General features: G+C 35.5%; 1 protein-coding gene across 1 annotated transcript; it reads left to right on the top strand.

The window, feature by feature from the left end:
• Window positions 1–1370: 1370 nt before the first annotated feature.
• LOC135604786 (pleiotropic drug resistance protein 2-like) lies at window positions 1371–15400 on the top strand. The gene is given in 16 exon segments (XM_065094438.1): window positions 1371–1717; window positions 1934–2054; window positions 2756–2844; window positions 3743–3827; window positions 3955–4245; window positions 4331–4421; window positions 5241–5984; window positions 6436–6566; window positions 7299–7631; window positions 8436–8726; window positions 8829–8912; window positions 10579–10712; window positions 10788–11015; window positions 13525–13696; window positions 14780–15034; window positions 15128–15400. Coding segments are annotated over 16 exon segments (3669 nt in total).
• The last annotated feature ends 101 nt before the right edge of the window (window positions 15401–15501 follow it).

Below are 15501 nucleotides of genomic sequence, written 5' to 3' on the forward strand. Positions count from 1 at the left end.
ACTACTGAATCTAGTTGTCACAGAAATTGATGATGGTTGCTATCGATGGAGAAGATGAAAGGAAGTCCATGTTCACTGGCCTTCTATTCAAATGTCCATTTGTTTCTATCCTTCCGAATGCTGCTAGGTAAGTAAAAAACTCCAATTTTATGCAAGCATCAGAAGCAGATAGCTGTTTTCCCAATGAGTAGATGATTATTGGTTTCCATTTAAACTATTCTCTATATTTTGGATTGAATGAACTAACTTTTCTAGGAGAAATGTATCTGATTTCTGAATATAAAATTCAAATATTTTTGGAAATCTGATGAACAACAGGTGGTACTTTCTTACTTTCTAATTGATGTGAGACTATATTTTACATTCAAGGTGATTAATGATGCATCTACCTCAGGGATTCATTTCATGCACATAGGATAAGCCGGCCTATGCGATGGAGTACGAAGACAAAGTGGGCTCTTTATTTTTCTTCGGTGAATGAGACAAAAAATTGGATCTTGAAAGCTTCTCCATCCTATATATCAGAATATAAGTTTCGAGCAATACAAAAATGCTATTTAAATTGGTGGCATTCAAAAGGGTCACTGATCCCCACATCACATCAATCTTGATATAAAAACAAATAGAATAGCATATAATGCTTGAACATTGGGATTTCAGAACTTGGTTGTGCTTTGTTTGCGTGCGGCGGAGTTGAGATATACAAGTGTTCATTCTGGTTTGGAGGCTTCCATCCATGAAGAATCTATATGATAACTATTTAATGTAAGTAAATTGATGCCTTGTCAAATTCCATATATCTCCATATTGACGCCGATAATTTTTTATTTAATTAAACATCGATAATTATTCAACGGTATTCTACGTATAATTTCTCGATGAGAGTGTATATGTAGACCCTTCGAAGACTTCTCAATCCAAACATATCACGTGATAGTAACACGAGTAAGTATTGCACGTTATACTAATCTATAAACTATCGGTGGAATGCTCAAATTAAACTCATGCGTAAGAGCGTATTATTGCATGTACGGATCACGAGACAGACTAAGAATGATCCCTTTGAACATCTATCATCGGCGTTAAACAGTTTACTCAGAACACGTTGGAACAAAAGAGATTTAGTTAATATTAAAAATAATAATAATATTTATACTAATTAACTGATTACTTCACACGCCACCAAAGCCAACCGCAAGACACCCGTTTTAAGTCTCCCTCTCACCCCGCCTTCCTCCATCCCTCAAGTATATTGCCGCTCACTTCGCCGATTCCGATGTAGTCGATGCTCTATATATAAGCGTATAGAGAAAGAGAGCAAGTAGCGGACACCAACGAGAAAGAAGGAGGAGTTCCGGCGGCCGGTCTCCATGGCGAGCGAGCTGACTCGGAAGAACAGCAGCAGCAGCAGCCGGCGGAACTGGGCCGGCGGCTACCAGGACCCGGCGGATGTGCTCCGGCAAAGGAGCATTGCTGCTGAAGAAGGGGACGAGAGGGAGAGCCTCATGTGGGCGGCGCTGGAGAAGCTGCCGACGTACGACCGCATGCGAAAGGGGATCATCCGACAGACGGTTGACGGCGGAGGCGCCCTCTGCAGCGAGGTCGACATCCACCGGCTTCGTCGCCAGGACCGGAAGCTCCTTCTCGATCGCATCTTCCGGGTGGTGGAGGAGGACAACGAGCGCTTCCTCAAGCGCCTCAGAGACCGAATGGACCGGTTCATTTCTTCCCCCGCACGGGTTCTCTTTTTCTTGAATTCGAGATTTTGTTCAAGAATCGGCAACATTGTGCAATTTAATTTGACCAATTTCATGATATCTATGACTAGTTTTGGACGGGATGTGTTTCAAAAATTCATCTCGTTCTTGAATCATGCAGCCTTTAGGTTGGAGGTCTTTTCATGGTTGGTTTGACATATATGAGCGTGGAACAGGGTGGGACTGGAGCTTCCGAAGATTGAGGTCCGATACGAGAATATATCAGTGGAGGCAGAAGTTTATGTCGGTAGCAGAGCACATCCTACCCTGTGGAATGCCACTCTAAACGTATTAGAGGTACTAAGATTCCATTTACTGTTTGTGAGATCTGAATGAGAACTAGAGGTAATAAAGTTTCTCTCCCGATCTGAACTGGATAAGGCAGAGAAAAACTCCCCAGAGATTTAGTTCAGAACAAACAACAAAAGGAACAAGTAGTAAAGAAAGACGGACTAGAAGAAACGATAAAATAAATTAAAACAGAAGTGAGAAGAAAGAAAAAATTGGAGAAAGAGAGAGGTAAAAGAAACATCTTATCATTCACTTATTTGTATTTCATCTCTGTTGGTTTTCTCTATACGGGGATTATAATTCCTAGTTCAGGACTCCTGTTGCTAGAACAAACACAATCATCAGTTCATATTTTATGATTTCAAGTCTTGGCCAGGAGTGGATTTTGTGACCTTGTTTTGGTGTTTCAGGTACTTGCAATTAACATTTTAAGCTCCGTGACCAAAACGTTTCATATGTCATAACCTTTACCATTATCTTCTACTTTGGAAATCTGGTTTTAGTCCAATTTAACATAATAACCAAGTATGCTGCTTTAGAGGAGATACAGATTTTTTTTTCCTGAACATTTATCTGGTTTCACTTCTTCCAGAAATTATGCTAGGGGAAATTCAGGAATCGATTTTGTCTTTTTCTCAAACAATTAATCATAAAATCTTTTGGGTCCATATGATGTTTCTTTTCTGCTTCCTGATGTGGAAATTCAGGGCATTGTTGGTCTTCTACAACTTTCTCCATCTAAGAGAAGGACAAAAAAAATTCTTAATGATGTCAGTGGAATCCTGAAGCCAACAAGGTATGTGAACAATTTTTCTGGAATATTTTGCCTTGCGATACGTTTAATGATTAATTGCTTAAGAAAAAAAATTACGATCCATATCTTTATTTTTTCAGTAAAGTAATGAAAATCTGCAGACATCAAATTCCTGCCTGTTTTGGTTTTAAAATCTTAGGAAAATTGGCTGAAACAAATTCTAGAGCTTTTCAAGAGATGTAGCATGTTTGTATGTTCTTGTAGCTTTGGAAACATAATATTGGTACTATCTTAGCATTCACTTTCAGATAAAAAGAATAAGGACTATATATGTGGTTTCCTAAATGCCTAAACTAACGAGAAAGGACCTGGTAATGTATTTTAGCTTTAACATGTCCCTTGACGGTACAAATCTGATAAAAGGATTAAGGCCTACATATAAATATAAGAAAAACAATGGTTGAGCAAGCCAAGATTCATCCTCATTACCTGCTCTAAATCATCTTACAAGTTTAGTTGGGTGACCAATTCTCCCAAGAGCTCTCTCTCTCTCTCTCTCTCTCTCTCTCTCTCTCTCTCTCTCTATCTATCTATCTATCTATCTCCATATATATATATATATATATATATATATATATATATATATATAAACCAAAAATAAAATAAAAAGACAAAGAAAAATGGAAATCCAAAACTTCAATTATTGGGAGTGAGCCCAATACTAAATTTGAACCAAACTTCACTTACCAAGAGTTAAAAAGAATGACAGCAAATTTCTAATTGTTTTCCTGCAAGAATTAGAGTCCAAATAATCATACATCAAATCATGCCATGCAATGTTGTTTCATTGAGGTGAAAATTGGGTTTCTAGACTTATAGGGCTCTATGGACTGAGTTTAAAACAAGAATCTCAGTTGTTTTAAATCTAATCCACTCTCAGGATGACATTGCTTCTTGGACCTCCAGCCTCAGGGAAAACAACACTCTTGCTTGCCCTGGCTGGGAAACTTGATAAAAATCTAAGGGTGCGCTTCCTCAATTTTTTGCAGCATGCATGAACATGCAGTTCTCTTACAATGTTTGATAAACATGCATGGACAGCTTTATATGATCTATAGGAATGTGCATTTGATATCTTTGCTTTGCTAGCAGGAATCCGGTAAGATCATGTATTGTGGCCATGAACTTTCGGAATTTGTTCCCCAGCGAACCTGTGCATACATTAGTCAGTTAGACCTACATAATGGTCAGATGACAGTTCGAGAAACCTTGGATTTCTCAGGACAATGCATGGGTGTGGGAACAAGGTATGAGATGCTGTCAGAATTGTCAAGACGAGAAAGAGATGCAGGAATTAAACCAGATCCTGAGATTGATGCATTCATGAAGGCTACTGCAATGAAAGGGCAGAAAGCGAGTGTAGCAACAGATTACATCCTTAAGGTTCATGCCTACATCTTCATTTAGCAAATTCAGTTTTTGTCAAGCTGCTACTGGCAATGCTAATTCCCGATATTCTTCCAAACAGGTACTTGGTCTGGATATATGTGCAGATGTCCTTGTTGGTGATGGGATGAGACGAGGCATCTCTGGAGGACAAAAGAAGCGGGTGACAACAGGTATGCTGCAATGATTGTCCATTGCTATAGGAACAGGACTGCAATCAAGTGTCATATGCAAACTTTCACTTTCATTCACTAACCTTTTTTACCTGAAACGTTTTGGCATCCTTTTGTCTTTAAATAAAGTAATTAATTTTCACTTTCTTAGATACTTCTTGGACATACATATAAGTAACACAAAATCCTCAATTTCCTATCAACAAAATCCATTTAGCTCCAGGGTTGTTCATTGCATTTTATTCATTGAACAATTTATACAACTATAAGCCAATAAAATATATTTTGGCATCAAATATGCAGGGTTTCAAGAATTCTGCTACTGTCATTTCCCAGAAACTATATGTTCCACGCAAATTACGATCGGAACAGAAAAACCTGTGCTAGTGGTCACAGAATAAGAAAAAAATATTAGGGGAAGCTCCTGTTTGCATCTACAACTCAAGCACCACATTGAAGAAAAATGTTTTATTTTGTTTTTGTTTTTGTTTTTTTTCTTTCAGTAAGATATAGTATGTAACTATCCCATCAACCATATCTCCAAGATTGTGGGGTTGAGCATGTTGATAAGCATAAAAATAATTTATTTTAGTCTGGTTATTGGGGTTTCTGCCCTCATGTCTAGTTTGCTTTCTTTCTAGCTTATAAAATTGTTTTATCTTCAAAATTTATAATAATAATGTCTCAAGATTTATTGAATAATTCTTTCCTTACTTTGGAAATAAGCCGGTAAATATTTTTGGTCTGTTTTGACTTTTATCTTGTTGTCCTTTATAATTGCATGTAGAGAAGAATTAGGCTATGGTTCTTTGGTTGCAGGAGAGATGCTGGCTGGACCTGCAAGAGCACTCCTCATGGATGAAATATCTACTGGACTTGACAGTTCCACCACATTCCAGATAGTCAGGTTCATCAGACAGATGGTTCATGTCATGGATGGAACAGTGCTCATGTCTCTTCTTCAACCTGCACCTGAGACATTTGCACTTTTTGATGATGTTATTCTACTGTCTGAGGGGCAAATAGTCTATCATGGTCCTCAAGAGAATGTCCTTGAGTTCTTTGAGTCTGTGGGTTTTAGATGTCCTGAAAGGAAAGGAGTTGCAGACTTTCTTCAAGAGGTAACTTCAAAAAAAGATCAAGAACAGTACTGGTGTAACAAGGACCAACCTTACCAATATATTTCAGTCTCCAAGTTTGCGCATCTTTTCAAGTCATTTCGTCTTGGGCAACAGCTTTCAGAGGACCTAAGTGTTCCTTATGATAAATCTAGAACCCATCCTGCTGCACTCACAACAGGGAAATATGGCATTTCTAGCTGGGAGCTCCTTGAGGCATGTTTATCAAGGGAGTGGTTGCTGATGAAACGCAATTCATTTGTCTATGTTTTTAAGACTTCCCAAATTACCATACTCTCATTGATGGCCATGACCGTGTTTCTGAGAACTGAAATGCCCCACCAGACAATTCCTGATGGTGACAAGTTCAATGGTGCACTCTTTTACAGTTTAATTAATGCTATGTTTAATGGAATGGCAGAACTATCAATGACAGAAGTGAGAGGTTTGAATTGATAGAACACAGAATGGGGTCTGCTACACTTGATATAACAGGTTTGCTGATCTAACAGTTGTCTCTTTTAGTTTAACGTTGATGCTTATTGTATTCTTAATTCTAGAATTGAAGTATGAGAGCCTTTGATGATTAGTTACTCAACCATTATGATTTAATTTCTAATATACTGAGATAAATTTTAAAAATCAAGTCGCATACCATCATCATGGGTTGCAATGTTTATGACATTAAAGTAGTCCAATAGCTAATGACAAATGGAAGCAATAGCTATGGCCAACAAACCAGGTCAAGTGTAGCTAAGGACTGTCAATCTCTTAATGGGTTTTTGTATCCATTTAGCAGCAGTGCCTTCAGGCTAATTATATTCTTAATAAATGATTCATTTTCAGTTTTGCTTCAATTATTTTAAAGTTTCTAACTTCTTTATATGCTGACATAGCTGCAGGAAGGAGAAACAGCTCTGATAATTTTAGTTCTTCAGTCCATCCCATTAGGAGGGGAATGGTTTTGCCTTTCCAGCCACTTTCTCTTGTTTTCAGTCATGTGAACTACTATGTTGACATGCCAGCAGTAAGTCAGTAATCCCAAATTGTTATTTAAGTTCTTCAAAGATCAAACAAGTTGTTGTAGGCCATATAACTCCTTTATGAAAGATGCTTCTTTCAATGGCCACTCTCCATTGATTTACATTACAACCTTAAGTGGTTCACAAACAACTGCTTATTGATAGAAATAATATAATCATGTACTTCCTTATTTGAATTAATAGGATCATTGCTGAATGAATTATAGACATTTATTCTGGTGCATATCCTTCCATGACGATTGATAGGCTAAATTATCCGTAGAATCTATGGTTGCTTAGATGATTGGCTACCTGACCTTCTTTAGTTCATCCTGAATAATGCATTTACTGTACTTTCTCATGGGCAACAGCTTTATCTAGTTTCAGAAAATATATGCTTCTACCTTAGTTGTTTCACAGAAATATAGGAAACAGTTCACCATCTTTATCATGAAATTGTACATGATTGGAAATACTTCTCAGTAATTTCATTTGGTATGAGATTCTGTCTTCTTCAAATCCTTCCTTTTTGATTCTTCATAATGTACCATCAGAAATCTCACTTCACGTCTTCATTACATTACCTAATTGCACATGCATGAGTTAACAAATGCTGCTAAGATGAAAATATAAACAGTTGTCATCTAATCTTGAAGCACTATTTCAGTCATTATTGTTCAGAGCAGCAAAAAAATTAAAGAATTTAACAAGATAGACTTTTCCTCTCTCTGCATCAGGAAATGAAGAGCCAAGGAATTGAGGAAGATCGTATCCAATTGCTGACTGATGTAAGTGGTGCATTTAGGCCAGGAGTCCTGACAGCATTGGTTGGAGTGAGTGGAGCAGGAAAGACTACATTGATGGACGTGTTGGCAGGAAGAAAAACTGGTGGTTATATTGAAGGAAGCATCAGTATTTCTGGTTATCCTAAAAAGCAAGAGACCTTTGCTAGAATAAGTGGTTACTGTGAACAAAATGATATTCACTCACCACATGTGACTGTTTATGAATCACTCATCTACTCTGCTTGGCTGCGTCTTGCCCCAGAAATAGACAAGCAAACATGACAGGTTTGTTACAACATTCGATGTATCTGTTCTTTGTACAAGTTGGTAATGAGTTTTAAAATTTGCACAGATTCCATTTTGACTAAAATATTATATTTTCTCTCTGACACCAAAATGCTTTATGTATGTTTGTAGATTTGCAATAACCAACAAAGTTTTACGACTTTCTTCAAGCCATCAATATTTTTTTGTTTTAATGTTCGAACTATTTTGTTCTCATGGTAAGAAATGAACTGATTGAATCCATTCAAATGATCTGGAATTACAAGTGTCAATCCAATAATTAATGGCAATGCCTCTGTAGGTATTAAAATCATGAATCACTAGTTTCATTAGTGTAAGGAAGTCTGAAAATAAAGATTCATATTGATTAGATATTGAGAAACAGTAGAAACTCAACAGGTGGTTTCCTTTATCTGGATATATATACTATGTAAATATGTCTGGTCTTGGTCAGATTAGGAAATTTCTGCTTAACTAAGATCATATCATGGGTCTTGTATTGGATCATACTTGAAAAATGAGCTATGAATAATCTAAAGATAATTCTAAATTAAATGTCTTTTTTACACTTCCAAAATTCTTACATTGACATATCCTCTTTCATGTCAGGTTATCAATGACTGTCCTTAACAAAGGAAAATAACTGTCAAGAAACATGTTGACTGATTAGCTTTTACTTGCTTATGTTCACATAGATATGTTTGTGCTTTGAAGGGAGACGTGCCTGCATGCATGTGCTCTTTTTCCTTTTTCTTTTGGTCCATCGTTTAACAGAACTAACAGTTCTGTGTTTCCGTGATGTAGATGTTCGTGGAGGAGATTATGGAGTTGGTTGAACTTGATATATCGAGAAATGCTTTGGTTGGCCTTCCAGGGGTGGATGGTTTGTCAACTGAACAGCGGAAGCGACTCACAATTGCCGTTGAGCTGGTTGCAAATCCATCCATTATCTTCATGGATGAGCCAACAACAGGTCTTGATGCTAGAGCTGCAGCCATAGTTATGCGGACAGTGAGAAACACAGTGGACACAGGACGAACTGTTGTTTGTACAATTCACCAACCAAGCATAGATATTTTTGAAGCTTTTGATGAGGTTCTTGTTCCTTTAATTTAATTTCACATAGAAGTTGATCCTACTTCCCTTTGCACCTAACACAAAATTGATTCTTGAGAGACTTTATTTTTCTCTTTCCAGCTGCTTTTGATGAAGAGGGAAGGCCAAGTTATATATGCTGGATCCCTTGGTCGTCACTCTCACAAACTTATAGATTATTTTGAAGTGAGTTTCCTTTTGTATAATATAAAAGCTCCTTTGGATATGAATATCAACAATTTAATGATTGAAAAAACTCAAACATTTTACTTGATTGATTGCAGAACTAGTTACTTAAATTTCCTACAACTTTGTCAATCTAGATATTTCTCTTCAAGAATTACCATGGGTCCAACTGTGAAGTTCTGGGAAGGAAATTTTTTTGCTTTGCCTGCATTCATTGTTATGTATGTTCTGGTCCAAGTGTCCAATTTTCCTTTTTTTTTATGACTATGCTCTTTCAGACTTCTTCTGGGAAAAGTTTTACTTTGTTCAATTTTTGAAGTAGAGAAAGTCCTATAAATGCTTAAACTATTGCTTTTTCTTTAGACTGAAAGTACAAGTTTAGTGAAAAAAAACTCTCCTATTGCTGGAGTTCCAACTTAACATGGAACTGTTTCCTATATCAAGTGTTATAGTACATTTGTAAATCACCATTTTGAAAAGCATATTTCTTTCTTCTTGATTTGGTTAATATTTTTTGTCCTCCTCATTTCATTCTATCATGCATATCTTGCCATTATATCATATCTGTTCTACTTTTATTTTTGGTGAATTTATATATTTTTGCACACATTTCTTCAACTCTTTTAATGGTTTGCTATGTCCCGGTGCCACATTATTATTACTATTATTATTATTATTATTATTTCAAAATGCGGGACCAAAAGGAAATAGCCTTTGAAGCAAAGAGAAGGCCCAATGATATTCTATCTGTAAAATAGGGCAATGGGTATGTATGTATGTATGTATATATATATATATATATATATATATATATATATATATATATATATATATATATATATCCCTTGAGTTAGCGATGTCCTCAACTTACCAGCAGAAATAATGTAAGAAGAGATGGAAAAAGGATTTGAAGGAAGAGATATGGTAAGCAGAAGAGCAAGAATTAGGAAGATCAGAACCACAAGCTTACATGACCATTTATCTAGTAACAAAATCTACTCCTAAACTGATAAACAAAAAATGACTTCCTTTATAAACTATTAATTATTTGACTAAAAAATAAGTCCAATGCATTATAGTAACTTTGGAAGTTCTAGACAGGATAAATGACCTAAATTTAAACTAGACCTAGATGTCTTCTGTTCTACATCTCATTGTTTTTTCTTTTACCGGCAGGATTACCATTAGAGTAACTTTGGAAGTTCTAGATTACCATTAAACTATTAATGGTAATCTTTTACCGGCAGGATTACCATTAAACTATTAATTATTTGACTAAAAAATAAGTCCAATGCATTAGAGTAACTTTGGAAGTTCTAGACAGGAAAAATGACCTAAATTTAAACCAGACCTAGATGTCTTCTGTTCTACATCTCATTGTCTTTTCTTTTACCGGCAGGATTACCATTAGGTTCAGTTTGCATTTTTTTCTTAGTTCTCTGAAATCTTTTGATATATCAAGCGAGATATAGTAACACCTTATGACATGAGGCAAAATTAACATAGATTTGTGACTTTTGTCCTTTTACACCCTTTTCATTTCTAGATTATGGTGATATTTCATAGTCTTATAGGTGCAACTATGGCCTACACAGATATCAGCAATCTGACTCGTTTCAAGAAAACCCACATTTAATTATCACTCACTGAGAAAATTTTCCTGCAGGCAATTCCAGGGGTTCCCAAGATTACTGAAGGTTATAACCCTGCAACGTGGATGCTGGAAATAAGCTCTCCTTCGGTTGAGACTAGCATGAATCTGGATTTTGCTGAAGTTTATGCTCGTTCCCCTCTTTATCAGTAAGTAGATGCCATATGTTTTTGTTAGCAAACATACATCAAATCAGTTATTTATCACCGTTTTGTGCCATTCAGGAAAAATCAGCAACTTATCAAAGAATTGAGTATTCCTACATTAGATTCAAAGGATCTATCTTTTCCTACAAAATATACCCAGAGTTTCAGTACTCAATGCAATGCTTGCTTTTGGAAACAGTACTGGTCTTACTGGAGAAACCCTCAATACAATGCTACCCGCTTGTTCATGACGATTGTCATAGGCCTTATTTTTGGCACCATGTTTTGGCAAAAAGGTGGAGAGATGTAAGCTTTTGACTTTTCTCTGGCATTTATGTTCATGTTGCTTGATGCAATCTATAGGGATAAAAGGTCAACAGTATATTTGAGCAGTATAAGCAGAAATTTCTTTCTAAATTTATGAAGTTCCATTAAATACATGATCTTCCTGACTACTGATCTATTTAAACTATGTAGATGCCCTTCTTTACTGGAAATACTGTTCTTAAACAATTGCCTCAGTAACCAAATGTGATTGATAATTCCCTTACTTCAAAATTCAGTAGGATTTTAGTTCAAAATTCCAAAGGCTTCCACTGGCACCTACCTCATGTGGTGCCATTTGAGTTCAGTTCAGTTGTGAGCCACATCTAGATGAAAGGGTGCTTATCTTCTCTGACTAGTTCTGATGCCTTTATAATATGCTTATGCATGTTTGGGTAATAAAGTCATCAGCATGCCTTTGTCCTGTATGCCCAACCTGATCTTCTTAAGCTGTTATTTACATCTGACCTATCTAATATTATGTAAGATAGATTGAGAAGTGGTTTAATTTTTTTCTATATGCTTAAATGATTTAGTAAACTAATGATCAGTTTATAACAGAAAGAAACTTCTAAACTTCAAGAAAATAATTCAAACTAATTTATTATTGAAATAGTTGAGATCTTGCAACCCAAGTTGTCAGTTACATATCCAAGCTTTTAAATGAATTGAGTTTATAGAATATTGTTCATAATTGAAATCATGTTGAAAGCCTCCTCTCCCTCTTTGCCAGTATGTGAACCTGCTGCAAGCCTTGACAAATAATGGCGGTACATGCATGTGCTGTTGGTTGGCTTGGATCTGACATATTTTTAGCAGCAAATTTAGCCCTTTATCTATCCCTCTTGATGAAGTTGTTCAAACGCATTGGTTAAATAAAATCAAACTGCCTTACTCAATCTTTGTGATTTAATTGCAAGCTAGAAGACATTTTGGAAACAATCATTTTGACTTTAGGTACATTAGCAAATTAAGCCAAACTTGTATTGTAAGTCTTGAACACTATATGCCCATAATTTATTATAGTATTTAAACTATGCATATAGATTGATTAGTCCCTATTGCTTAAAACTAGCCAGCATTCCTTAAGATATATGGAAGAATAATGTTTATCTTTTCTTTTTTTTTCTTTTTCTTGGTTAAGGAAATGGTGATGTCCCTAGGAAATTCTATATATCAATATACATCTTTCATATGTATGATAATGTAGCTAGGTACATTAGCAAAATAAGTCAAACTTGTATTGTAAGTCTTGAACACTATATGCCAATAATTTATTATAGTATTTAAACTATGCATATAGATTAATTAGTCTGTATTGCTTAAAACTAACTAGCATTCCTTAAGATATATGGAAGAATAATGTTTATCTTTTCTTTTCTTTTTTTTTTTGGTTAAGGAAATGGTCGTATCCCTAGGAAATTCTATATACCAATATACATCTTTGATATGTATGATAATGTAGCTACTAGTATTAGAACTGTAGGGAGTGTGTTTAGTGAGTTTCCTATTAGCATAGGATTATATCAAGGATAATATCAAAGATTCGCATTAGATCCTCACCTTTTTATATTGATAATGCTTTATGGATCTGAGTGTTTGGTAGTTAGAAAACAACATATATGAAAAGTTTGTGTTGCCGAGATGAGAATTTGATATGGATGTGTAAAGTTACTAGGAAAGATAGGAAAAGAAATACTTTTATTCGTGAACAATTAGGTATCATTTCGATAGAGAATAAGATGAGAAAAAATCGTTTAAGATAGTATGAACATATGCTTAGGAAACCTCCGGATGCAGTAGTTAGAAGAAGTGAAATGATTAATATTAGTGATACAAAAAAAGATAGAAGAAGACCTAAAAAGATCTTAATAGAAACTATAAATAAAGATATAAGTACTCTGAACTTAACTAAACATATGACTTTTTATAAATCTCAATAACAGGAAAAGATCCATGTAATCGATCCCAAATAGTTGGAACTTACGACTTTATTATTGTTGTTATATCTATGAAATAAACTTACGTTAGGAACTGATGCTTTCTTAGTGCTTCCATTTCCTCTTTCTTCTTCTAAAAACTTTTTTTTGGTGTGTTTACAAATGGGAAAATTAATCAAATTTTTTGTTTTCATGTGAGTTCGAAATTATTGTCTTAAAAAGTTGTTATGTCCTGATGGCAGAAATTTGATTAGTAGTGGTGAATCTCTGCCACCAATGAGATCATGTGCTAATTTTGGCATGTGCAAATCCAATGAAAATTGATGGATAACAATGATAAGCCTTTATTCTCAGATTTTTGGGAAGAGGCTTCCTGGATAAGTAACAATTTTTTGGACACTTACCCCTAAGGAAAAAATCAAATAGTTTTATTGTAAAACACTGAAAAGCAGGCCAGCTTTTGCTGATAAAGAATGTGTACATTTATAGTTCTATTATAAATGTGTCAAAACAATTTATCACATTTCAAACTCATTTGGTTACATAAACAGAAGCAAACAACAAGACATTTTTGATATACTTGGAGCTATATATGCTGCTATTTTCTTCCTTGGAGCCAGCAATGCTATCGCTGTGCAGCCTATTGTGGGCATTGAGAGAACAGTCTTTTACCGTGAGAGAGCAGCAGGAATGTACTCAGCCCTGGCCTATGCATTGGCTCAAGTAAGTCAAATCTTTCATGTCACTGAACAAAGTGATTGTGATATTGTTGTTTGCCATAAGGGGCAGATCTTATATTTTCTCATTTATAGTTGTTTATGTCGAGATTAAAAAAGGGACACAATATATAGAAGAGAAAAAAGAAAACATGGCTCATCCCTCTCACATTCACATATGTAAAATATATTGCACACCACATTGTATATATGTGATTAACTTGCAGAAAAACAAATAACGATGATCTCAGTCATTCAGCCATGCCATCCAAGTGCACCTTATGAAACCTTCAAAATGATGAATCATAGTAACTTCTAAAATGTAGTCAGACATTTTTGCTGCAGTATTGCATTCACATGTCCCTTCCATCATTTTCCAAGTGGTGTGCTGCAAAATATATTGGTTTCTTTCTTTCCTGCACATGATCAATTTGTTTAAAGAATTAGCACATTTCTATGACCTATTTACAACGTTCCATTCTTAGCCAGTCAATTTGCCAATATTAATAATTGGCAAAGAGTGACTTCTTTTTGGTTTTTTTCCTTTTAGTTGAATGGCCAACTCTCTGGATCAGCATTGTCCAACATTGTATGGATGGTTTGAATGTGCTAAATATACAATAAGGCTATTGAAAATAAGCTAAGCCTAATTTAGAAATTTGTTTCAAATTTAATCACTCTGCAGCACATGATATGGAAATTATTCGTTGAGATTATAATCTGTGCACTTTTTAGTGAAGAATTATTATGCCAAGTAGCTAAGAAAATCAATTCAATATTCCCATTTGTTCATGATGAAGTGTCTCAGACTAAGTTCATAAATGGTGCTTTCTAACTAGTCTTAGTTGTTTCTTTAAGAAAGAAACTTAGAAGTGCAGTGATCATAAAAAATAATCAAAATTTTGTTATAGAACCATGCAACATGAATATCATTTTTCTCCAGATTCATGACAACTGATTTAATTTTTCACATGTTGCCACAAGACTCCTAGTGAAATGGTTATTTAATGGCAGTTGTGTTCAAATTATTTTAAACCATTTGTGTTTGCTAGAACTACAGCCAAAATTCTCATATTTCTTGCATTTGCAGGTTAGCATTGCGATGGTATACATTCTAGCACAGGGACTTTTTTATAGCCTGCTCCTTTTCTCAATGATTGGTTTTAGTTGGCAGGCCACCACCTTCTTCTGGTTTTTCTTCTTCATTTTCATGAGCTTTGCCTACTTTGTTCTACATGGCATGATGATTGTAGCGCTCACACCGGATCACCAAGTAGCTAGTATCCTATCAAGTTTCTTCTACACCTTTTGGAACTTGTTCTCAGGCTTCCTGATACCACGACCGGTATGTGATCACAGACTGTAAGTGGCATGATTCTTGGCCAACTTTTCTTCACTTGTAGTGCTGATCTTATGTTGATTGCTGCTCATTTTGCAGTCAATTCCAGTCTGGTGGAGGTGGTACTACTATTGGGGTGATCCCGTAGCTTGGACGATATATGGTGTTGTAGCATCACAGCTGGGACAAAAGGAAAACTTGATTGATATCCCTGGAGAATCCAGAATAACAGTTAAGCAATTCTTAGAGGACAACCTGGGCTATGAACACAGCTTCCTCGGTTATGTTGCTCTGGCTCACTTGGGTTTTGCGTTGGTCTTCTTCCTTGTCTTTGGCTATTCCATCAAGTGCCTCAACTTCCAGAAGAGATAGGCAAATTGTTGAAGATAATTTTACTCTTGGCAATTGAAACGTGTTTTTTTTTTCCTTGGACAAGAAAGAAATGGAGTGACAGAAATGTCAATCTTCTTTAG

This window comes from Musa acuminata, chromosome BXJ2-2, assembly GCF_036884655.1.
Source record: "Musa acuminata AAA Group cultivar baxijiao chromosome BXJ2-2, Cavendish_Baxijiao_AAA, whole genome shotgun sequence".
Taxonomy (NCBI): Eukaryota; Viridiplantae; Streptophyta; class Magnoliopsida; order Zingiberales; family Musaceae; genus Musa; species Musa acuminata.